This window comes from Pleurodeles waltl, chromosome 7 (genome assembly GCF_031143425.1).
Source record: "Pleurodeles waltl isolate 20211129_DDA chromosome 7, aPleWal1.hap1.20221129, whole genome shotgun sequence".
Taxonomy (NCBI): Eukaryota; Metazoa; Chordata; class Amphibia; order Caudata; family Salamandridae; genus Pleurodeles; species Pleurodeles waltl.
In genome coordinates, this window is record NC_090446.1 from 10,650,342 (window position 1) to 10,676,975 (window position 26,634).

Below are 26,634 nucleotides of genomic sequence, written 5' to 3' on the forward strand. Positions count from 1 at the left end.
TTGAAATTGTGCCTCCAACATTATAAGAGCTCAGACAGCACAGAATGCAAAGTGCTAGGGATTCCCACTATCATCAAAATGACGGGACATTTTGCAAACATCAAACAATGACTAGAATTTGGCATCAACTGATTTAATTAATTAATTGCCAGCCCTCATTAACTTAGACACACAGACAATTAAGCACTACGAAGTAATTAAATGCAGCGCTCACACACGTATTATTATCTGACAGTTTAATTGCTCTCTGGTAAAGGCTGGTTTCTCTTCTGCTACATAAGTATACTCCCCTGTGTGCGTAGTCGACCATCTCTAAAAACAGGGATGGGCCATATTTATCTACTGAAATTTGCTAGGACAGGTGATAGCACACATCAAAGCCGGGGTGCCTAGTGTTATTCGCCAAGTATGTAGAAATATGGGAAAGTGTCACACTTTGAAATGTGACCACTTGACTGCTATGAAGGCTACAGTGGTAAGCTACCCTAGGAAGAAGTGAAGTCAAGTTACTTACCTTCGGTAACAATATATCTGGTAGAGACATATTCTAGTTACAGTTTCCTTACCTTAGAATTTCCCCCCAGGTGTCAGACTGCATCCGTAGATTTTTTTTTCGAGCAATACTCTTGCACGTCGGTAGGTGGCGTCGGACGTCTCCGCTGGCTGGCATAGTCGCCGTAATGACGTCGGGAGTAGTACATAGACCAGTGGCGGCCGGCAGCTTTAGGAGGGAGAGGGTGGGTGGGAAGCACACACATACTCATTCTTTCACACACGCATGCATGCACGCACGCACATCCATTAACAACACTTATAACATTCAAACATACATGCACGCACCAAACATTCATTTTAAAAGATCACACACACACACTCTTTCTTTTACACACACACGCACGCACATCCATTAACAACACTCATAACATTCAAACATGCACGCACTCACCAAAAATTCATTCTAAAAGATCACACACACACTTACCTTCAGCCTCGGAGGTCTCAGGAGGGTTGGGACTGCTGCCTTCCCTCATTGGTCAGCCAATGAGGGAAGGCAGCAGTCCCAGCCTCGTCACAGCCTCGTCACAGTCCCAGCCTCGTCACAGAATGGGATGGGGTCAGTGAGACTGCTGACCCCACCCCACTCTGTGACGAAGTGTCACTGATTGACACTCGCCCTGGGCGCTTCAGGGCTTAAACCTGAAGCGCCCAGGTCAAAGTCAATGGGTGACGCTTTCCTCGTCACCCAGCGGAGGACCTCGAGGCACCTTTGCTGAGCCGAGCCGGTCACGCCCATAGGAGCTGTGACCTCTTCAGCCCAGCAAAGTTCAGCTCAGGCAGCCAGGAGTCTGCGCAAATTGCGCATGTCTGCTCCTGGCTGCCTTACCTGAACATGAAGAGTCTCTGCCAGGCTGACCTTTGTTCAACATGACCGGCACTCTTCATGAGGGGCAAAAGGTGGGGGGGGCATGGCCCCTGCACCCTAAAGGACGGGCCGCGCCTGACATAGACGCTGCCTCAGCGCAGTGACGTCAGTTTCTTTTCATTACTTTTTTTCACACCAAAGGGCAGAGCCGCAAAGAACACTGAAATTGGTGCGCTAGAGCTAAGGCCCTGAACGGGGAAGCACTGTCCCAAGAAAACAGTTCGCAAGCTGGAAGAATGGGTGGGTCTGTAAGGAATCTGCAACTAGAATATGTCTCTACCAGATATATCGTTACCGAAGGTAAGTAACTTGTACATCTGATAGAGACTTCTATTTGCAGATTCCTTACCTTAGAATAGATACCCAAGCAATGCCACCCTCGGAGGTGGACTACGAACCAAGATCATACTAGAAAGTCCTGTAGGACCGAATGACCAAAGTAGCCGTCCCAACGAAGCTGACTGTCCAGGCAGTAATGTTTAGTAAACGTGAGCAAGGATGCCCACGTAGCTGCCTGGCAGATATCCAGGACAGGAACTCCGCTTGCTAATGCAATGGAAGCAGCAGTTGCTATGGTGGAATGAGCGCACACCCTCAGGGGGTTGCTTCTTTGCCAAAGCATAGCACAGCTTGATGCAAAGAAGTACCCATCGAGAGATGGTACGTTTTTGCACTGCCTTCCCTTTCTTTGTACCCACATATACAACAAAGAGTTGATCGTCCACCCGGAAATCATTAGTATGATTGAGATTGAACGCCAACGCTTTTTTTGGATCCAGACGGTGGAGTCTCTCCTCCTCATGAGAAGGATGTGGGGGTGCGTAAAAAGAAGGTGAGGTGATGGACTCACCTACATGAAAAGGTGTAAGGACTTTGTGAAAGAAGGAAGCCTTAGTGCGTAACACCACTTTGTCAGGGTGCACAAACAAGTATGGGGGCTTAGAAGAAAGAACCTGAAGCTCACTCACTCTGCAAGCAGAAGAGATGGCAACAAGAAAAAGTCTTGAACGTAAGGAGCCATAATGGACTATTGTGCATCAGCTCAAAGGGAGTACACATTAAGAAAGCAAAAGATTGAGGTCCCACTGAGGCATGATAAATGGAGTGGGAGGAAACAAATGGGTGCGACCCTTAAGGAATCGACTAACAATTGGAGACTTAAAGAGTGAAGACTGATCAGGCAACCTAAGAAAGGCTGAAATAGCCGATAAATAACCTTTAAGGGTGCCCAAACCAGAGCCCTGCAGGGCTAAAAAAGATTGAACAAAAGAACCTCAGAAAGAGGAGCAGAGAGGGGATCAACAGATTTGTTGGTACACCATGCCACAAATTTATGCCAATGACAGGCGTATACCGTTTTGATGGAGGGACGCCTGGCTGCCAAGATAACATCGCAGACTTTGGGTGAAAGGTCAAAAGCTGTCAACTGCTGCCGCTCAATCTCCACGCATGATGGTGGAGATTGGACAGGTTCAGGTGGAGAACCGTCCCCTGCTGCTGCAACAGAAGATCCGCCTGAAGAGGCAGTCTGAGTGGAGGATCGGTGGCCATGCTCAATAGCTCTGGATACCATACTCTCTGTGCCCAGTCTGGAGCCACCAGGATCACTTGGGCCTGGTTGTTCTTGATCTTCTTGAAAACTCTGGGCAGAAGTGGTATAGGCGGAAAGGCGGAAAGGAGGCTGGAGTTCCACTCAAGACGAAAATCATCTCTTAGTGAGTGCCGCATCGGAAACTCCAACACACAAAACAGCTGACATTCCTTGTTCTCTGCGGAGGCCAACAGATCTAACCAAGGCTCTCCAAATTGCTGAAAGAGACCTTGCACCACCTCTGGATGGAGACGCCATTTGTGATCAGCTATGCATCGACGGCTGAGTTCATCTGCTCTGGCGTTCAGAGAATCTGCCATGTGTTGAACCACCAGGGTAATGTCCTGATGTGCCAGCGATGTCCAGAGGCGTAGTGCCTCCTGTAAAAGGGTCCAGGACCCTACTCTGCCCTGTTTGTTGCATTACCACATGACGGTAGTGTTGTACGTGAACACTTGCACTACTTTCTCTTTGAGAGAGGGAAGAAATGCTTTCAACGCAAGCCTGATCGCCCGGAGCTCCAGAAGATTGAAATGGAGCCCAGACTCTGCCGGAAACCAGAGGCCTCTGATCTCCAGCTTTCCCATGTGGCCGCCCCATCCCAGAAGTGACGCGTCAGTCACTATGGATAGATCTGCCCGGGGAAGGGAGAGGGATCTGCCGTTGATCCAATGCAGGTTCGAAAGCCACCACTGCAGGTCTTTCACAGTTCCCTCCGAGATCTGGACCATGTCAGAGAGATTTCCCTGATGCTGTCCCCACTGGAACTTCAAGTCCCACTGCAAAGCCTGCATATGCCATCTGGCATGTGTCACTAGAAGGATCCAGGAGGCCCTGAGGCCCAGCAGCCTCAGAGTCAGTCTCACCGAAACCCAAGATAGAGGCTGAAAGATCGGAATCATACCTGAATATCCTGGACTCGCTTTTCGGGAGGATAGGCCGGAAACTGTACTGTATCCAGAACAGCTCAGATGAAAGGGAGCATCTGAGAGGGAGTCAGGTGTGACTTTGACACGTTTATAGTGAACCCCAGCATGTGCAGGAGGTTTGCCATAGACTGAAGGTGGAAGACAACTTTCTGGTGCGAGTCCGCCTTCAACAGCCAGTTTTCAAGGTAGGGGAAGACTGAAACCCCCAACCTGCGCAGATGAGCCGCAACCACCACCATCACTTTCGTGAACACCAGAGGGGCGCTGGTAAGGCTGAGGGGGAGCACGGTAAATTGAAAGTGCTCGTGACCTACCACGAATGGCAGGTAACATCTGTGGGCAGGAAGGATGGGAATATGGAAATAAGCGTCCTGCAAGTCCAACGCTACCATCCAGACTCCTGGGACCAAGGCAGACAGGACCTGAGCCAGGGTGAGAATTTTGAATTTCTCCTTCTTGAGGAAAAGATTGAGGTACAGAAGGTCTAGGATAGGACAAAAGCCCTTATCTTTTTTGGGCACCAGATAGCAGCGGGAATAACAACCACCACCTACTTCTGGCACTGGGACACTCTCAATGGCTCCCTTGGCCAAGAGAGCCCCAACTTCCTTGCGGAGAAGTGACAAATGATCCTCGGGAATACAGCTGACAGATGGAGGCATGGCTGGTGGAGCAGATTCGAAAGGGATGGAGTAGCCCCTTCGAACAATCTGCAAAACCCACCTGTCTGTAGTGATGGTTTCCCAGTGGGGCAGGTGATGGCGAATCCAGCCGCCAACTGGACCAGGGTGAGAGGACGGATTAGGAGGGTTTGGAGGCTGCAGCAAGGGCAGGGGTGGATTGGGCAGACCTCTAGTTCCCTGTCCCACGTCTATGTGGGATTCCGCATCCCCGGCCCGCAGCAGCTGAACAGCATGGGTGGCACAGTGGCTAGGATTGGGATGCGACAGGGAGCCCCTTCCGTGGCCACAAAAGGGGGCGAAAGGCAGATTGTTGGAGATGAGGGGCAGTGGAAAGGCCGAGGGACAGAGCCGTAGGCCGGGAGTCCTTGAACCTCTCCAAAATTACCCGGTGTCCAGAGCGCTGAAGGAGAAGCTGTGGTGTGCTGTGCTAATCCATTAAAAGGTGTGCAGTGGTGAAACATGAAATCGGTGCCGTGACAGGACTTACAGGCTTGTTTTCACTTGCGCTTGAACCAGAAAGGCCTGGGGGGTGGGGGGAGAGATGCAGCTGTGCACAATGAGAGCCTTCCCCTGGAAGAGGGAGGAAAGTCTAAGAATTCACAGCAAACGTGACCAGATAAGATTAAGCTCTACAGCCCTGTTTACAGCAGAGTTCAGAAAGACGAGCACTCCTCTCCAGTGGTCCAGATGAAAGATCAAACTAATCCCTGAATACATCTTAAAATGGTGAGCAGTGTATTTAGACAGTAGTTGTTCCGACCTCCTGGGAGGAAACAAAAATGAAAAAAGGTGGGACAAAGACTAAGATTACCCAGTAGCAAGCAAGGATTTTTAATGGACACTGATATACACAAATCACAATGACTGGGTGGAACTGAACCTCGCAAACCATCTTAAAACAGGTTGCTAAGCTCGACCTCAAAAGGTGAATGTATTATTTATTGTTTTGTAATTTAATAATAACAAAACGGCTGCCTAGGGCGCCTCATCACAAGTGGCCTGATTTGTACATTTTTTGTGCACCTTAATGGTACGTAGAAACATACAGATCATTATATCCTCAAACCTTCCTTCCTTCCTAACTGAGGGGTATCCACCTCCTCCCAGACATCACGTTACCTAACAAAGTCATAACTGGCCTCACCCCTCCCTTCAGGCTCCTCCTCTCACAAGGACCATGAAGGCGGCGGAACCCCGGATCTTCCTGTAATGCCCAAGCACTGAGGAGCGAGGTATGTTCATAGGAGGAAAGTGGGCCGTAAGCACAGGGGCAAGGCTGGGTAATCAGAGCATTACCTCTAACGCTTCCTTGACCCAATACTTACTAATTGACGATAGACTGAGGCAATAATCTCACACCCAACCCACTACCAGCTACATTTCCACACAATAGTATCACCAACTGTAAGATCAGAAGGGACACGAGTTGTAGATCCCAAAAGATAGAGAGATCACTGCATAGTCTCTTCACAACAGGTTCAATTGGACAGAATCCCATCCTGACTGAGCCAAACCAGTGATACCACCAGTCCCATAATCTGAGATGTGAAACGAAAGCCCAGAACAACAAGCCGAAGACTGGAACTGAACGGAGGGTCCGTACGAGTCAAGCAAAAACCAGGGACGTAGCTTGGTCATTAAGACTGGGGGGTGTGAGCTTCAGATTTCCCAGCAATCACTTGGGATAAGCAGGGCAGGAGGGGGTCTTAAAAAAGAGCAGTAGGAAGGGAGAGAAGTGCGGATTGTGAGGGGTACTTATAACTATATTTTGTAAAATCATTTTTAAGACCTTGTGTGTGTGTTTATGGTTGCATGTGTATGTAAAACTCCCAAGTGAAATCCAACAAACACTCCACCATACCAGACTTAAAGCACCTGTAACCAACTATTTACTACAGAATACATTTATTAGAGGGGTGTAACATCCTAAACACCCCCTCCGCCAAAGCTACTTCCCCGGCAAAAACTATTATAAGAAAGAATTTGTATCAAACATCTTGGTACGAAGCCAGAGATACTTAAGGGAACTATGGGCAAATCCCAGATCATTTAAAAAAAAGGCCAAACATCCCAGGAATAGGAAGTCAATATTACATAAACACCAGGGAACATCGATCAAGGAGCCAAAGGGCTACCAAGGGGGTAATCTCACAGTATAGCAGTGGCTCAACCCCAGCGAGACAGAATTAAGCAAATGATGTATGAAACAAACCGTAAAATGACAGCCAAGCACAAGGCAAAATTAGTCAGACATCACTCCTCTGTGGTGAACCCTTCAGAGGAATAAAGAAGCAAGGGCAGTACAAGAATGAGAATAAAAAAACTAAAAAGTATGACCAGAACCAATTAACTCGGGAACCTTACCCAGCATGAAAACCTAATCAGCAAATTCTGGAAAGTAAAACACAAAGACAACACATTACAATGGATGAAGAACCAATTCACATATGGCGATACAGACCACACGTGGAAAATCGAGGAGTTAAAGGTCTAATTCATGATCTCAAAACCAAAATCTTGCCCACAAGCTCCAAACGTAGTATGGAGTTTAGGAAGGGGTTGTACCAGTCCAGGCCAAATCACAATCTTTAACCTTACTGGTAGCACAAAAGAAAAAAACTGAAAAACCTTGTTCCCCAAATTCTAATTGGGGAGTATTTAAGGATCCCAGAGTTTCTGAGGCCTGATATCACAAACTCCCTACCCATCAGGGAGTAGAAAAGAAGTTAAACAAAGGTGAATTACCATCTTCATCCCCAAGACTAACATGGATCAGAAAGGTGCATACAGGTACATCAGAGTGCCTAAAACTGAAGCCCACTCTCCAAGTAAGCAGGGATCACACTCATAATTGAGACTGGCCGTGTTCTAGTACATCACACACTCAACCCAACAGGGAGTCCAAAAGGGAGACAAATGACCAGGCTCCAATAATTCAAGTCCAATAGGAATAAAAAACTATTGTGACCAAGTCATGATACAGAAGCTCCCGACCCAACAAGCAGTAGACACAGCCCAAGGCTTGACCTCATATACAACATGCCCAGCATGGAAGACAAAGCCATGACATTCAGGTTCAAACATGTCAGGCTCCTAGCCCAGCAGGGAGTAGAAGAGGAGATTTAGGTTGACCAAGGATTAATCCACAGGGCCCTGACTCTGCATTAGTCACTCACAGAAACCAGAGTGACTGTAGCCAAACACTCCAGCTTCCTTGCCACTGAATGCCAAAAGCAACCCTGGCCAGTTGTAATACCTCAAGCCCCAAGCCCAAGAGGAAGCATATAGGGGAACCTGAGTGACCAAGGATTGTAACTAATCATGTTGTGCGTGGAAGAACGTTCCTGTCCTCCCTTTTCCTTTTGCTGTCCCTGACTTGGAACCCAAGAAGAGATGATTCGGGCTGTGAAGGTGATGGGCAGTTGAGACTGATCAAGGCAGTTGTGTGACTTAAGAAAGGAAGATATCTGAAGACAATTTCAAGGATTTTAGAAGGGTGAGGTAGGATGGATTTAGGGTGATAGTGAGAATGCTAGGATCAGCAGAGGGTTTCCTACGAACTGGGGCATCTAGGTGGATTTCAAGATCCAGGGCACTGTTGTGGGCAAGTGGATGCAGAGGGCATTGAGATTAGGGGTGACCGAGGTAATAGAAATTGATTTAAGGATGATGGGAGTAAGCATCAGAAGTTGATCCTCATTTTATTATGGGGAGCAGTTTGGCCATAAAGTCTGTTTTAAGCAATGAAAATTCAGAGAGAGTAAGAACGTTAATTAGTGGGTGGGGAGTGGTACAAGGTGGATCAAAATTATTGGCAATGGTCACCGTTTTCTCATGAAATAAGTGAAAAAGGACATTGCAATTTCAGAGGGTGTGGCAATGGATAGACTTATGCAAGGGGGCACAAAGAGTTTCTGGCCTGTTTTAAAACTTCAAAAGATGAGTTGCTAGCCATATTGATTCCAGCACTGCAATATGTGGAACATAATTTTGAGAATTTTTTAAAGAAGTAATGTAACAAAGATGATCTTCTGTAGAGTAGATATAGAAGCCCTTTCAAGTGACTTATTATGGCTTTTGGCTAAGGTCAGGTCATGTCAGCTGTGTACCAGGGTGCAGAGGGGCACGGATGGACCACAGTGTGATAGTGCTGACACCAGTGAGATAACACCTCTTTATACGCTCATTCCACCGGATACCCACACTTCCAGGTTACAGAGGGAGGTGTCGGCTTGCAGCTCGCTGAGGGAAGAAGACTTGTTCTCGAACAAAGGATAGGCTGGATCTACCATTTACCACCCCTGTCTTCACCACCGGACATTGCTAATGATCTTACTACAGCATGGTCTCTTCCACCACCTCCTGTCCTGATGCAGGCTTCACCCATCTCCAACGTGGGCTCACCCAAGTGGTGAGATGAAGTCTCCTTTGGAGACACAGACCAGGCTGAAGGTCACATGCCCAGACCTTACCAAACACAGTTCTTAGCAGATGCATGATTGTTCACCACACATTATATCCTAATGTTGCTAATTTTACTCTTTACCATTTTAGGTTTATGTTAAAGAATCATGGGTGCCATCTGATTGTAATGGTTGGATATGCAGTCATGTTGAAGCAAACTGCTGATCTGTCTTGCTAGGGGAAAAAGGAGTAATGTTGCTACATGGGACGTGTGTCTGCCAGCATTAGGAAGCACTGGTGTTCCTGCTGCCCCTCCTCCTCTGATGCATTGGTCAGGCTGTATTTAGAGGCTGAGTTAAGTTATGGTTCTTGAAATATTGATGGTATGCATCCCTAGAATATTGATTATCCCGACACAGGAGGTAATATTGGCATCATATAGCCCACCCCTGCATACTGTTCGCTCTAGCATAATGGCTTTCCTTGATAAAGCTAGAGGCTTTATGAGAAAAAATGTAATGCAATCGCAACTTCCTTCAGATCTGTTGCAACACGATGCACTACACCCTAGATCCATTTCTTCCCTGGATTTACGTGTACGTGTGGCTGGAATGTGGCTTGCTTTGTGTTTGCTGCTCTCACTACTTCTTTTGAGCCTCTGGCGCTGGATTTGGTGCTGATAACTGAGGCAAGCTCTTCAGAATCCACTGACTACCCTCAGGGGCTTCTCCTCGGGCCTCTCTCACTGCCCACTTTGATCATACGTCATGGTCCAGGCAAATATATTCTTTCGACTAAAACCAAGAAATGTTGCTCTTGTGTATTTATGCCTCCTGCTTGGTGATTTCATAATCAGCCTTCTTTATCTCCTTTGCCACTGTCACACTATCAACCTAACATCTGACCTGCACCTATTTAACCCACCTCCTCCTCACATGCAAGCACAGATGTGGATCTCATGACTGCATTTTCTGATCCCTATTTTTGTATTTAGCCTGGACATGGTATCTACCTCTTGTGACCATTTCCTGATCCACCCTCATCTTTCTGTCCTTATCCTCCCTCCATCTAAACCAATCCCTCATACACAAAATATTTTGTGGCAGGATTTCATTCTGCATCTAACACATTTCTGGTGTCCATTGATCACACCACACCTTTTAGTGACCAGAGGACATAAAAGCTGAAGAAACGGAAGAGATCTGTTTTTGTTTCTGGAAATGGCGTCATGGACAGCTGCCCCACCCCAGGACACATCCCAAGTGTCTATGATGTGTAGTTGTGGCCTCTTCTCAAACAATGAGATGGTTGGTGTATAGTGTCGTATTTACATGCAGCTATGCACGATCTGTTTCTGTCCCCATAAAATTTGCAGCTTCCAAGGGTCTGCATGCGAATTCATGTCACTCAGGGAAGAAGGGCAAAGTCTGACACTCTAGAGGTCAGTGCATCTTTATCGTATGTCCTCTTCTTGTTTCCTCTTGTGTGTAGGCTTTTGGTCAAAGTAAGGAGAGAAATGGTGCCTCTTGGATTTGTGGTCCACTCTTATTGTACACATGCGGTAACCTTGGGTTGAAAGCTTCTATACGGTCCTCTCAAGTCTCTTTAGACACCGCCCTAACATTGTCACTGACAAGTGACCCAGGGGAATAGGGAATTGATTTAATGGGCCTACATAGGCCGGGACAGTCCAGAGTATTGGCCACGACAGTGCGGCAGTCAGTGAGAGTGGCTACATTTTAGTAAGGTTGTGTTCAAAGATTTCTCGCCTTCGTGATTTTTCAGCTTCAGTATGTGAATTTCAAAAAGTTTAAAAAAGTTGTTAAATCTTTTCAAAAGAAGTTTGGGAATATCTGGAAAGCAGCCACCTGGATAAAATAGCTCTTACAAATCCCACAGGATACAGTGTACCTCTGGGGTAAAAGGTCAGAGCAGGAAGGGCATGAAATGCAACACTGCCATCTTTTGGATATGGGTTACATTTTCCGGGGGGACGTCTTGGTAGAACTCATCTTCCTGCAGGAGGTCAAGGAGGGTCAACAAGAAAGATCCCTGAACCCTTGCAGAGGAGCAAACTGTTCCCTTGATCAGTATTGTCGAGGCGATGTTATGGGCGTGTCCTCGTGCTTTTGCCTGTCACTATTGTCTTTTGGTACTCTAGTTCTGCAACAGGAGAGTTCCCACACATCCAAAGCTCAGCCTAATCACATAGTCACACATACTTGTTCCTGAGGGTCCCTTTACTTTGAAGCTTTCCTTTTGTTTGCAGATGCCCTCTGCCGACCACTGATGTGGGGCAGAAGCACACAAACTGCTTGTAGTTCATGCCTGGGCAGGCTGATGGATCTGCTTCCAATAAAGAATTGTGAAGCCCAGATCATTCAGCTCAGGGTAGGGGTGTGTGGTAACCCAGGTGAAGAACAGAGTCAATTTTGAGCTTCAAACTCCACCTCATATCTGAAAAATGAGATCCAGCTATTCCAGAGATGTCAAATCTAACACAAGAGGCCCCATGATGGATTTCTTGAATAACCACTGACTGCATTTAGCGTAAGTGTATGGAAATGTATTATACACAGGTATCCTGAATCTAGCATGGCTCAGGCACTGCTGGACATGGTTGTAGACCCCTGAACTACACCAAACATCTACATTCCAGAAACTCACTCCTGTGAGTTGTTCCTTAGATGAAAGGGTCACCCGCCTGTGGCTGCAGACTGTCTCTATGTGGACATGTATAACGCGAACCCAGCTACAAAGCAACAGAGAGATGAACAAGTAGGATTGCAGATAATCAAGGCAACTTGGGGGCTCTCCAGGTCTTGTTACTCCATTGAAGAAAAATAAAAAAAGGTGGAGACCTCAGTGGCATTCAGAAAAGCCATCAAAACCTTTCTTCTCCTTATTATTAATTGTACTACTGAAGCGCAACGATTCTCTGGAAGACGTCCTGGTGTTAAAACATCCTAATACGGTCAGTCATGCTGTACCCTCCATTATCCAGTAAAATGTTTTAAGAGATTTCCTGAACTGACCACGATCAGGTGATTTAAGCAGGGTCCCTGGTAGCCACCTGCTCCTGCCCAGAAACGTCTGTATTTTCTCTAAGCCAGGAGACCTGTTTCTGTTGATCTTATTCACCGACCTGGATAGTAATTCCTGAGCTTAGTTCTCAAGTAAACAGGACCCATCATGTGTGTAGCCTTAGAAGCAATACGAGTGATTTAAAGGGAATCCTCTTTCCTACAGGTAACCACTACAGCTTTTTAAGTGCCAAAAACCCCAAGGACATTCTTGGGAGATCCAAGGCTAACTGAGGTACTGCATTTTGGATCAATCAATCAGGATTTATAGAGCGCAGCTAATCACTCATCAAGGTATGCAGGCACTGAGGGACTTGCTGCTTTGCGTGCACCTGGCATGCTGATAAACGGATGGATGCTGGACAGTCATTCAATCAGCATGTCAAGTGCACCTTAGAGCAATGCATTACCGTAGAATGGCCGTTTGAACAATACGAACTCCATGTTCTGCCGGAAAAAAATGTTAATAATTTCCTTAACACTTTTAGGGCAGCAAAACAGGCTGAAAATAAGCTATTGACATGAGAGGTCAATGAAAGACCATTGTCAGAAAAGACTAAAAGGTTTCGGACCTCTGAAGGGCTCTGAGTCGCAATCACTGCCGGCAAAGCTGCTTAAGAGAGAGACATTCCGGGGGTTGATCATCCCCGGGCTCGTCCTCTAGGATCGTTTCTCCAGACCCTCCTGGGGGGGGCTTGGAGTGGGAGTCTCTTGAGCAAAGACACATTTTGCGTGACTACTTTGCTGTTCCTCCTCTCCGTCAACATGGTGCCTTTCACAGCCACTACTGTCCATGGGTCTTTCTCGAAAGGCAGGGGGAACTTACTGCCTGGTTGGCGATCTTCAACTAACACACAGTCTCCTATTCAGACAGTGTTTGGTTTGACCCTCCTCTTTTTGGAAGCGTAGTCATTGGTGCCTCGTTGACTGTATTGGAGAGTTTGTGGATGTCTGCTCCACCCAGGTGGAGGAGTAGCAGGCGTTTTTTCTCATCACTTGCCTCAATGGCTTTGAAGTAGGTTTTGAGGCATTCAACCCTTGCCCTCCATTGGGCAGCTTGGATGGGAAGGGCTCCCATTACTGCAAAGGTGTGTATGGCAGGAATGTTGGCCATCTCGGGGAAGGTGGACAGGTGGTGGTCGCAAACAAGGCTGTAGACGGTCGAACAGATTTCCACCTTGGGGTGTGTAATGTCCAGTGGAAGCCGTCTTATGTACGGCCTGCTAAACGACAGCTAACTTTGTCCTTTTCTGCTAGGTCTTGACTGGTGCTCCAATTTCTATCCTCACAGGCTTGGTGGACTGTATATTATGTATGTGGAATGTATCCTTTATTATTATTTTTGTTTATTTTCCAGGCTGGAACTGGGAGTGGTGAATCTTCTGAAGAGGGAGGGGTAGATAGACTTACTCCGCATCCCTCGGGCCGGATGGCATCTGGGAGTGCTGTGTGCTGGTTGGGAGGTGAGACGCTGCTCCTCAGGCACTGTTACATCGGTGGGGTGTAACCGAGGCTGCAGACATGGGTACGTTCCTGGACGAGGCAGTGCGGTTGCCGCACGCTCTATAGGAGCCTCAGGGGATAAGGGCGCCTCGTGGAGCAGGCCGCTGATCGCGTGGCTGGCACTCCGCACTGTGTGGGCGAGGTGGAGCGTGCTGTGGGACAAACGCGTCCCCCATCGTGGCGAATGTAGAGCAGGCCTTAAAGGACAACTCAGTCATTGCAGTGTAGTTAACAGGTCGTTCGTTATTCTATTCTCTACTACGCACACTCAGTCCCCGCCTGTATCCGTGCGTCATCTTTACACTCCCCATGACGTGTCCCTTCGGCCGGCACTATCAAGGGAGAGCCACAAAGGGGTTTAATGGGTTACCCCCCTGCGCATGGTGCCGTCCTCCGGTGACGACATTACAAGACCATTCGTTTAAATTTCCGTTCTGCCAGCTGAGATCAGAAACACAGGTGACTTCAGTTGGCAACTACTCAGGGTACAATGAGAAGTTTTGAACATTTCTCACAGTTGAGGAAAAAGTTTCCAAAGCATGAGGCTGGAATGAGGAGGATGGCAGGCGTGCCCGGGGACCAGGAAAAGGAGTGCAACACTTGGGAACCTTTGGTTACAGGTAATTTGTCTCATTGGGTCCATAACACAGTTTCACATGTTTTGCCTCACATTTACTCCAGGCACAGTAAACAGTCTGGGATTTTGTGTTCACCTTCCGCCATTTTGCAAATTACAGCTCCCTGCAATGTCTTCAGCATGTCCAGTGGTGTCCACACATGACCTGTCTGAGTGTTTGCAGGTTATGAAACTTTTAAAAAGTTAATTCCTTGTTTTTTTCCCCTCTGCAGATGAAGAGAGTTCCACTGTTGGAAGTAAGACAGGTAAGCTTGATGCTTTGGTTGTCTAACAAGTCGAGCTTTAGTACCCTGCAATTGTCATGTGTGTCATGTCACGATCCAGTGCTGTTAAGCTGCATGGAACAGCACCGCCTGCCTGAGAGGTGAGGCAGGATGGAGAGGGCAAACAGCAGCCCCTCACACAAAACCAGACTGCTGTCTACAGGCCACAGCCACATGCACCTGATTAACACAGGACTTTTCCTGGCTGAAAACAGACAGATTTACATCCTAGAAAAGGGATCATTTGTGCTTGCATAAACTACACCGTAGCTATGAAGTTATAGAACATGTATGTGTCTTAGGAACATGTGTGGGTAACTTACTTAAATGTGTATAACAGCGCTCCCAAGGGATTGTACCACGAATATCGAACACAGAAATATTGCGATGTAAGAATTTTGTGGCTATACTATTCGAAACTTCTTCATTTATGTACCTTGAGGATATATATATCATTAAGGCACTTTGGGGCCGATTTAAGAGCCCCCAGCGCCTCCTTGCACCACATGAGCTTCATTTCCTTTACTCTAATGTGGCCCAATGAGGCCAAAATCGCCGCACCAATGCATACATTGCGCCACTTCGTAACCCTTTGCACTACATTATGCCTGCACCAGACATAAAGTATGCAAAGGGGGCGTTCCCCCTTTAGGGGGGCTGAACGAATGGCACAAAGAAATCTAAGAGATTTCTTTGCATCATTTCTTTTGGCACTTTTAACACTTGCTCAGAGCAGGCGTTAATAGAAGGCTCCAATTGTTTACAATGTGCCTTGCAGGATTAACGTCAACAATTTCTGACTCTTATCCTGTGAAGCTCCGAACTAGCAACAAAAATGTTGGCGCTAGTTTCCTAACTACCTCCATGGTGCGCCGTATCTTTGATACGGCACGCATGTGGCGTTAGGGGGTCGCTAAGGGCGCAAGAACAGTCACGCTACACTGGGTGCAGTGCCACCTTTCTTGAATCAGGCCCTTAACTTTTAATTTGGGATAGAAAATCTATACTTACCTTCTATTAATTTGGTTTAGATATTTATTCCTCGATGTTTCCATGTCACAATATTCTGTATTCGATATTTGTCAGGCACACCTTCCCTGGGGCGTGTCAGTAGTAAATTCATGGTACTCCTCAGATGTGGTGGACACTGACTGAGGCCCTCATTACCAGTTAGAAGGGAGATAGCCACAGCGTGGAGATGATTTGCCACCCTGACTGATTCTGCATAGTCTAGTGTTCCTACACTTGAAATTATTGGGTATGAGAATACCAAGCCAACTTTCACTGTGTGTGAGGCAGAGCACAGCTGTGGGGCTGGAACCGGCTTCACCAAGCCTCTGCTTGAACCCACACCAAACCTCCCGCAGCCCGACACTTGCCTAATGCCGGTCTCCTCGACGCCCCACCTTACGCACAGTCTCCCACAGTTAGTCCCACTGACATTTACCAACTGCTCAGAACAAGTGGTGGATCTGAATGGACAAGACCTCAAAATCGAGCAAACTAGCAGAGAAGGACTTGGTATTTGCTGGGATCAGCAGTTTATTCCCATTAAACCCACAGTCACCGCATATAGGTGGGAAGTACAGTCCAGAATCTCTAATTCTGACGCATGTATCTCCCCACTTTACATCCGACAACTTGTAATGATGGCGCAAGGTGTGGTCCAGGAGGCGATCCCCAACATTTGTTCACGTGTATGGAACATATTTTAAGTTGAGAAAAGGACTGCTGAATTTAAATTGAAAATCCTTGAATTTTCCCATTAAACACATGTACATTTTAAGCAACGTCTAAAATATGTAAAAGTGAGACTAGAAAAACAAGTTCAAAATGGATGTTTTTTTAAATACCACACGCCTTCTGTTCATACCTTACACCCGTAGAAACATTTAGTGAATATGCCACGAAGGAGTAACTTTGAATCAGACGAGATCAGGCGCTTTCAGAGTGGTATGGCACTAACAGGTGTAACTTTGAATCAAAGGAGATCAGGCACATTCAGGGTGGTATGGCCGTAGGCAGGTATAACTTTGAGTCAGACGAGAACAGGCGCTTTCAGGGTGGTAGGGCAGTAGGCAGATGTAACTTAGAATCAGATGAGAACAGGCACATCCAGGGTGGTATGGCCGTAGGCAGGTGTAACTTTGAATTGGGGGTACTCATGAGTCAAAACTGGTGTTTTGTAGGACTGTTTAGGTAAATTGTGCGACTGAAATTTTGTATTCATTTTATCTCATTTTCCTTTCTTTTGGCTCATCCCTGAAAATATATTAATAAAAAAACAGGCCAGTGATTTTCTCAAAATGTTCTCAAACTTAAACTGCTTCTCCTAAGATTATACATGTGACGTCATCAAATCAGTGGCCCATTGCACATCAATGGAACATTGCACATCAGTGGAGCATTGGTACAGCTTTACTTTTATTAAGATGACCATGGACAACAGCCCCCCACGCCCAAAGAGCTGATACAAACCAGCTACATAGATACCCCTACATACTGGCAAATGATGTCTGTTTTACTACTGCAAAGAATAATACAAATTAATTGTTGACATTGAAAATGGTGGATAATGTTTGAAATATTAGGTATTATTTTTGTAGAAGCGCAGCAATAAAGTTGCAGAGCAGGAAACTGTCAGTTTGTGTGCATACAGCATATTTTACACAATTCAGGCCCAGATTTATGGGGATTTTGCGCAGGGCAGCAAAGTAAGTCACCCTGCTGCACTGCCCTGGGTCAAAGTGAAAAGGCAGGAATATGCTGTATCTATGGCATATCGCGCATTCCTGTCCCTTCCCCCTGCGCTGGCGCAGTTTCAGCAGCCTAGCACCAATGCAGCGTTGTATGCAGGATTGTTTTTGCGTAGGAAATTGTGTGCTGCTGAATAACCAATAGTAAAACATCACTCCTAATAACCAACAGTAGAACTTCATGCAATAACCAACATTAAAACATCAAATTAACCAACACTAAAACATTACACTACCTAATAATCAACAGTAAAGCGTTATGCTATAACCACATTAAATCAATCAATCAATCAAACAAATTTCTTAAGTGCACTACTCACCCAGTAGGGTCTCAAGGCGGGGGGTTACTACTTGAAACGCCATGTTTTGTGGTGCTTTCTGAAGGTTAGGAGGTCCTGGGTCTTGCGTAGGTTGGTGGGGAGGGAGTTCCAGGTTTTGGCTGCGAGGTGGGAGAAGGATCTGCCGCCAAAGGTGGTGCGTTGGATGCCGGGGACTGTAGTGAGGGCGGCAGAACAGAGCTGTCGAGTTGGTTTGTGGAAGTTAATGCGTTCGTTGAGGTAGGCCGGTCTGGTGTCGTGGAGGGCTTTGTGAGCATGGACAAGGATTTTTTAAATGATCCTTTTGTTGATGGGCAGCCAGTGTAGGGATCTGAGCTGGGCAGAGATGTGTTTGTGGTGAGGGAGGTTGAGGATGAGACGTGCGGCTGCGTTCTGGATTCGCTGGAGTTTTCTCTGAAGCTTGGCTGTGGTCCCTGCGTGGAGGGCGTGGCCGTAGTCCAGTCTGCTGCTTATGAGGGCGTGGGTGACCGTTCTTCTTGTTTCTAAAGGAATCCATTTGAAGGTCTTACTTAGCATGCGAAGGGTGTTGAAGCAGGAGGATGATATGGCATTGATTAGCTGAGTCATGGTGAGAGATGAGTCCACTATGGTGCCAAGATTGGGTGCGTGGATGGTGGGTGTTGGGGGTGGTCCAAGGTTGGTGGGCCACCAGGAGTCGTTCCATGCTGTCTTGTTGGGACCGAAGATGATGATCTCAGTTTTTTCTGAGTTCAGTTTGAGGTGGCTTGCTGTAATCCAGTTAGCGATGGCGAGGAGTCCAGCGTGTAGGTTATTCTTGCCGGTAGATGGGTTCCTCGTGAGGGAGATGGGTCGTCAGCGTATGAAATGATGGTGAGGCCGTGGGGGCGGATGAATTTGGCGAGAGGATACATGTAGATATTGAAAAGGGTGGGGCTGAGGGAGGATCCTTGGGGGATGGTCTTGGTGGCTGTAGACCAGAAAGGAGGGAGGCAAACTCTTTGGGTTCTTTCGGAGAAGAAGGAGGTGAGCCAGTCCAGGGCTTTGTGGCGAATTCTGGCGTCGAAGAGGCGTGTGCGGAGGGTTTGGTGGCATACTGTGTCAAAAGCTGTGGAGAGGTCTAGGAGGATGAGAGCGACGGTTTCACCCCTGTCCAATCTGGTCCTGATGTTGTCTGTACAGGCGATGACGGCAGTCTCGGTGCTGTGGTTTTTGCGGAATCCAGACTGGGAGACGTTGAGTATGTTGTTGTCTTCTAGGAAGCGAGACAGTTGTATGTTTACTATCTTCTCAATTACCTTTGCGGGGAAGGGGAGTGGAGAGATGGGTCAGTAGTTTGTGAGGTCTTCAGGGTCTGCTTTGGGTTTTTTGAGAAGAGCGTTGACTTCAGCGTGTTTCCAAATATCTGGGAAGGTTTCAGTCTCAAAGGAACTGTTGATGATGGCCCGGAGCTGGGGAGCGATGATTTGGCTGGCCTTGTTGAAGATGTGGTGGGGGCAAGGGTCTGTTGGGGAGCCTGAGTGGATGGAGCTCATGGTTTTGCTGATTTCTTCGTCATTGGTGGGGGTCCAGGTGTTCAGTAGGTTGGTGCGGCAGGGTGCTGTGGTGTTGGTTGTGTCGGCGATGGTGATGGTGGGTGATGACGATGTGAAGCTGTTGTGTATATCTGCGATCTTGTGGTGGAAGTAGTTGGAGAGGGAGTTGCAGAGGTCTTGGGAGTGTGGAGGGTCGATGGTGCAGGATTTGAGTTTGGTGAGTTCTTTGATGATGGCAAAGAGTTCTTTGCTGTTGTGTGTGTTGTTGTCTATCCGTTCTTTGTAGAAGGATCATTTGGTGGTCTGAATAAGTTGGTGATGTTTGTGCATGGCTGATTTGAGGACGGAGAAGTTGCTTAAAACATCAAACTACCTAGCAACTAACAGTTAAACGTCACATTACCGAATAACCAACAATAAAACATATTTTAATAACCTACACTAAAACAGCAAACTACCTAAAAACCAAAAGTGAAACATCACATTACCTAATAACCAACAGTAAAACGCCATGCATTAACCAACACTAAGACAGAAAACTACTGAATAACCAACAGTGAAACATCACACTACCTAATAACCAACAGTAAAACGTCAGCGATGACCAACACTAAAACAGCAAACTACCTAATAACCAACCACAAAACATCACACTGTCTAATAACCAACAGTGAAATGTCATGCTACTGATTAACCAACAGTAAAATGTCACACTACCCAATAACCAACAGTGAAATGTCATGCAATAACCACCAGTAAAACATCACACTATCTAATAACCAAGAATAAAAAGTCACACTAGCTAATAACCAAAAGTAAAACGTCATGCTATAGCCACATGAAAACATCAAACTACCTATCAACCAACAGTTAAACGTCACATTACCTAATAACCATCAGTAAAACGTCTTTCAATAACCAACAATAAACTACCTTAAAACCAACTGTGAAACATCACACTACCTACTAACCAACAGTAAAACGCCATGCAATAAATAACACTAAAACAGCACACTACCTAATAACCAACAGTGAAAAGTCATGCTACTGATTAGCCCACATTAAAAAGTCACACTACCTAATAACCAACAGTAAAACGTTAAGCAATAACCAACACTAAAACAGCAAACTACCTAATAACCAGCAGTGAAACATCACACTATCCAATAACCAACAATAAAATGTCATGCAATAACCAACAGTAAAACATCACACTACCTAATAACCAACAGTAAAAAGCCATGGAATAAATAACACTAAAACAGCACACTACCTAATAACCAACAGTGAAATGTCATGCTACTGATTACCCAACAATAAATGTCAAACTACCTAATAACCAACAGTAAAACGTCATGCAATAACCAACACTAAAACAGCAAACTACCTAATAACCAGCAGTGAAACATCACACTACCGAATAACCAACAGTAAAACATCATGCAATAACCAACAGTAAAACATCACACTACCTAATAACCAACAGTAAAATGTCACACTAGCTAATAACTAACAGTAAAACATCCCATAACCTAATAACCAGCAGTAAAACATCACACTAGTTAATAACCAAAAGTAAAACGTCACACTAGCGAATAACCAACAGTAAAACGTCACACTAGCTATTAACCACCAGAAAAAAGCCATGCAATAACCAACAGTAAAACATGACACTACCTAATAACCAACAGCAAAATGTCGCACTAGCTAAAAACCAGAAGCAAAACATCACACTACCTAATACCCAACAGTAAAACGTCATGCAATAACCAACAGTAAAACATCACACTACCTAATAACCAAGAGTAAAATGTCACACTAGCTAACAACCAACAGTAAAACATCACATAACCTAATAACCAACAGTAAACATCACACTACCTAATAACCAACAGTGAAACGTCACACTAGCTAATAACCAAAAGTAGAACATCACACTAGCGAATAACCAACAGTAAAATATCACACTACCTAATGACCAACAGTAAAACGTCACACTAGCTAATAACCAAAAGTAAATGTCACACTAGTGAATAACCAACAGTAAAATATCACATATCCTAATAGCCAAAAGTAAAACGTCACACTAGCTAATAACCATCAGTAAAACATCACACCAGCTAATAACCATCAGTAAAACGTCACACCAGCTAATAACCATCAGTAAAACGTCACACTAGCGAATAACCAACAGTAAACTGTCACAATACCTAATAACCAACTGTAAAACATCACATAACCTAATAACCAGCAGTAAAACATCACACTAGTTAATAACCAACAGTAACACTTCACACTACCTTATATCCAGCATAATAAAACTAAACTCTACCTTTTGATCTACTGTAAGATGTCCCTCTACTTAATACCGAACAATAAAACGTCACACTACATAAGCAAGAGCAATAAAAGGTCACACCTTCCAATAACCAACTGCACAAGATCCCACTGCCTTGCTTGTACGTTCGTAGACAGACCTTGCTGTGCACTTACTGTCAGCCGGTGATGAGCGAGCATAGCTAGTCTCCATGCTTGACCACAAGAGACCGGAAAAGGCAGAGGAAAGTAGGTTTGAGGGAAGATGAAAATCCCTGATTAGCTCCTCATGTAACTAACTGCTTTGTTTCAGCACCTTGGCGGCCAGAATGTGCTATAAGGAAGACAATCAAAACTGAGGAAATCCACCAGTGCCTGACAGAAGACGGTAAAGGAACTCTTTTGCACTACCAATATTTAGAAAGTTTGTGTTGCACTGTGTGGAGTGTGGTGGGATAGCAGTGTGTCTGTTTTCAAGGGGACAAGTATGTCTAACAAAGAGTGATTGAGGGGGTGTAAGACTGGCAAAGCATAATTCAGTTCTTTCACATCAAACTTGTAAAGTCAGTGTTTCAAAATGTGTTAACTTAGTAATTTATTTTAAGCTTTGTATAGCATTACTGACATCAAATAAGGACTCAGTGTGTCTTAAAAATATTAGTAACATTTGGGTGCGTGTGGCTGATGTCCTCAGCTCATGAAGCTCATTCCCTTGCTAAGCGAGGAACCAGGTCAGCATGCTGGTGTGCTCAGAAATCAGGAACTTCACACAAGAGAGCTCTATACACCCCAAGATAAGACTTAAAGGAAACTGTCCCAGAACAAAAGGTCCTGTTTCTTCAGTGAAGGCATCGGTCCTTTTAAGTGTAGCACACTGTATGAAGATTGTCTGGATTGAGGTCAGTGTGGACTCTGGGAGGGTTATAGTGACGGCTCTGGTGGTTGGGCACCATGGGACCCCCCTGAGTTCATCACTGCATGAATGGACACCAAGAAGATGCTTTCATGTTGGTACGCACTTCTGGGTATACATCAGTGGCGTAACAAAAGACCCCGCAACTCCTCTGGTGCGTGGAGGTGCCCCAAGCTCCAAGGGGCCCCGTCAGCACAGCACTCTGGCCTGAGAGTGAGTGAGTATGTAAGTGGGGCCCTCAATGATCTTTGCAGGGGGCCCCCTCAAAGTTCATTACGCCATTGGTGTAGATACAGACCCGCTGTCACTCAACACTAATGTCCATCAACTTCAAACCAAAATGTTTGCAGTGCATGCACACTGAGATCTTTGGGCCAGATGTAGGAAGCCTTTTGCGCCTCGCAAACGGTGAAAAACGCAGTTTGCGAGGCGCAAAAGGCCTCACGCGATGCCCATCCCCAAATTGCGAGTCGGTACCGACTCGCAATTTGGGGATGCGACTTGCAAATAGGAAGGGGTGTTCCCTTCCTATTTGCGACCGCATCGCCATGCAGAGTTGCTTTGGGACCGCGAATGCGGTTGCAAACCAACTCGCAGTTACCATCCACTTGAAGTGGATGGTAACTCATTCGCAAAAGGGAAGGGGTCCCCATGGGACCCCTTCCCCTTTCTGAATGACCAAAAGAAAACATTTCAGAGCAGGCAGTGGTCCTATGGACCACTGCCTACTCTGAAAAAAACGAAACCAAATGGTTTTCGGAATTTTTTCTTTTTGCAGCTCGTTTTCCTTTATTCAAAAAGCAGTACCATGGATACCATGCAGAGGATAGGCACATAGATAAGAACAGCCAGAAGTTACCTTGGTGAGTTGACAAAACCATCCCAAACTACCAGAGCTGGACTCTAAGCTGATGCCTTGGGGATATGTGGAGCATCTGCGGACAGGTGGGATTTTGGAGCTGATTACTGTAATGTCGTGGGTCCATTATAATCTTGTTTGGGCACGTTTATTGTAGCTTACCTGAGACCTGCGGCCTCTGCCCTTTTTCCTAGATACACTCTTCTGTTTTCAGTTAATCATTTTAAGGATGGCCTGCTTTACAGCGGTGATGTTTTATTTTCATTATCACTTGTCATTTAGCAAAAACGTTTTTTATTATTGTTATGCATGGCAGTTTCCATCATGATAATGCTTGGTATTGCTGCCACAAGACTGCATAACCAATCTACTACTTAGGCACATGTTCACGTCATCCTTAATTTGCAGAACAAAACATGTTTACCTATATAAAAATCATGTGGTCCAAGAGTCGTTAGAGGGGTCCTTCCGGTCAGGAATTTCCATCTATGCTGCAAGCTGTTTTGCAGATTACCTCAGCCTTGTCTCTACAGCCAGATCAGGAGATGGACGGCAGACCCTTGTGCCAAGGTAACGGGGGTTGGTGCATCTCTCATGGACTCTGAATGGACAGATTGGGCTAACACTGCCATACTCTCGCTATAGGATAGAGATTAGGCGTTAGGCAGGAATCATTTATCCATGTTTGTTGCAATATGTTAGGATTGTTTATTTTCACATCGCTGCTATTCACAAAACTAGTTCTGTTATGTGTCATTATCCTCATTATTGTAACTCATACATTTTATCATAGATTGCAGACTTTTCAATAAATCTATTGAAAACCATTCTGCATCTCCTTCTTTGCCTGTGTGTGTACAAGACTTATTGCTGATGAGAGAAAAAGATATGGCTCATACACCACAACTCCCTTGAGTAGTCACTAGAGTGTCATGCACTAGACTACCACAAACCACCTCCACTCCTTGGTTTCTGGATGAGCTGGATGTTAGGCCGACAGTTGCTAAACCGGTGTGGGAAAGACTCATTCACCCGCAAGCGGTGGTGCTTTCGCCCTCAGTCCTGCAGTCTTGTGGAATCACAAGAGTCACACGACAGTAACACCACCAACAGAGTGATCATAGCACATCCTGCATCTATAAGATGAAGGACCAGCCAGAACCGTAGGAGGAGAAGGTGACATTGATCTCAGACGAGATGTGCAGAAGGAAGGAGCGATTTTCCACATGTGGACAAACTGGACTAGCAAGGAGTATATGGGTCCACCAGGGCAGCAGTGGAAGGGCTTTATCGACACAGCAGCCATCTCACTGGAATAGAGCACTCCCTAGCCCAGGAAGCTGGCAGAACAACAACACCATCAAGGACAGATAGGGGCACACCAGCACTGCAGATCTAAGTGCCACTGCATGAGTCCCAGGATGTACAAAACAGCTTTCAGTGTTCACTCTTCTGATGGGAAGTCACAACTAATAGCACCAAATGCCACCAACATGCTGCCTATAAGCCATACACCGTGCAATCCATGTCCGGCTTCTAGTAATCAACAGAATTGCAAACATTCATGACTTAAATCAAAAGCAGCATATAGTTCAAAGAATGGGGAGATATGTATTTAGGCAAATAACTCCTGCATCCTAACAAAGTGGAATTCTATTATGAAAGTAACAACAAGAACCCAAGGAAGAGATTATCTGGATTAAGGGAAACTGGCTAACACCTGTAAAGTGGTTAGGAGCATTATGTAAATCCAAGTAAGTGGCAGTCCCAGTCTACGTATCAACCAAAGACCTTCCTTTGTATCACACTCTCAGCTCAGATCAATTTAATTCTGAAGTTGGTGGTGTGATGATTTGCACTGATGCTGGCCTTGCGTCGATGCTAGATGTGAGCGATCTCCTCATACAGCACACGATGTGTGGCGGTAAACAAATGTGCACAGGAACTGATCTAAGGTATTTGTGTGAGCATTTGATGGAGCCTTGGACCATATCTCTATTTCTGGGGTTGGGTGAACCTTTTATTCTCAGTTCCGAGAAGTAGAGAGTAACAGCTATCAACTCATTTAAACAATTTCTGTACAACCCTAATGTCACACAATAACATTCGGAGTCAAGATTCATAGGGGCTTTAGTGCAGATTCAAAGTCAACGTTACATAAATGAGTCTCAAAATTGTAGTATAGATATCTAAAATCACCAAAGGAGAACTAAAGTGTCGTACAATATTGAACTTAGCATATTCAAGACCAAGACTTTAATTGTCACAATAAATAAAATCAGAAAAAACATGTAGTTATTTGTCACCAGGACCAAGTTCTTCTGCCTACCCATTTAAACTAAACCCTTACCTATTCTAATTCTATTTAAAATAGTTGAGAAATGTCAGCAAATAAAAATTCTGTAGATTATTCAGATTAGAGAGGTGCCTGTGGCATGAAGTCACATAAAATCAAAGTGAGAGGTCTATACCTCTAAAGGGCCCGTTCAGCTCTAAGGGTGGAAAAGGATATGATCTGTCACTAACTAAATCTTCTTTAAATCAGTTTCCCAAGACGATGACATCATAGTCGAAGCTTCTGGATTGAACCCACAAAATAATTTTTAATTAGAAGTTGCAACTTTCAGAGATCTCGCACATCCGATTTTGATACTCTTTGGTCTCTGCTAAATCAAAAGGTTACAGCTGCCAACTTCCTGAATACTCCTCTTCGTCCTTGCATAGCTTGCCTCAGGCTTTCTTATCTCTCACCACAATAAGCTTCTTGTTAACTCTGTCTCAGCTCCTAAAACCTGCATCTGGGAGAGAAAACATTTATGAAACCAAATTCCACACTGAAAGTTAACTGTGAAAAGAAAAATATGTGTGTAGGCCTTTTCTCCAGTCAAGTTATTAAAACACAAAAATACTTTCAGATTAAATAAATTGTAAGCATTAGATGTGAGAATATACAAAATGATTATGCTGAATAAGACTTTCAAAGAGTTAGTTTCAAATAGATAAACATGAAATATTACTTAAATGCTATATCCAAGAGTGCACTCCACTCATTCACTTTGCAGTGCAGTAAATATATAAAAACACTTCATCTTGTTATTCAAAATGTGACCACCAAATTGTGACCACTAGAAAGTGATCACCCTTCGCATTCTTATTTCGGAGACGTAGTGGCACAGCCAAGCCACACTCCTTCACATGCGTTCACTCCATGATCAGCATCTCAGAATGTGCTGGTCTTTGTTCTCAGTGCATGTGAGTATGAAAAGCCCGTACAGAGAGGATCTCTACTGCCACAGGTCAGGTCAGAACTTTGGCAAAAACTGGCAACAAGAGAAGGAAAGAGATTGATGCCCAGGGTCCCAAAAAGTTGAGCCCTACAAGCACCACACTATGGGGCTGATGTACAAAGCTTTTTTCTGTGTGCAAACAGCCTGATTTGCAGA

At 45.4% G+C, this 26,634-nt stretch overlaps 1 protein-coding gene across 1 annotated transcript in view; it reads left to right on the forward strand.

The window, feature by feature from the left end:
• LOC138246709 (protein FAM118A-like) overlaps window positions 1-26,634 on the forward strand; it is a 133,382-nt gene that overhangs the window by 88,336 nt on the left and 18,412 nt on the right. The window contains exons 7-9 of the mRNA XM_069201479.1: window positions 2,203-2,255; window positions 13,471-13,576; window positions 14,466-14,498. Of these exons, the coding sequence (XP_069057580.1) occupies window positions 2,203-2,255; window positions 13,471-13,576; window positions 14,466-14,498 (192 nt within the window). The remainder of the gene's footprint in view (window positions 1-2,202; window positions 2,256-13,470; window positions 13,577-14,465; window positions 14,499-26,634) is intronic.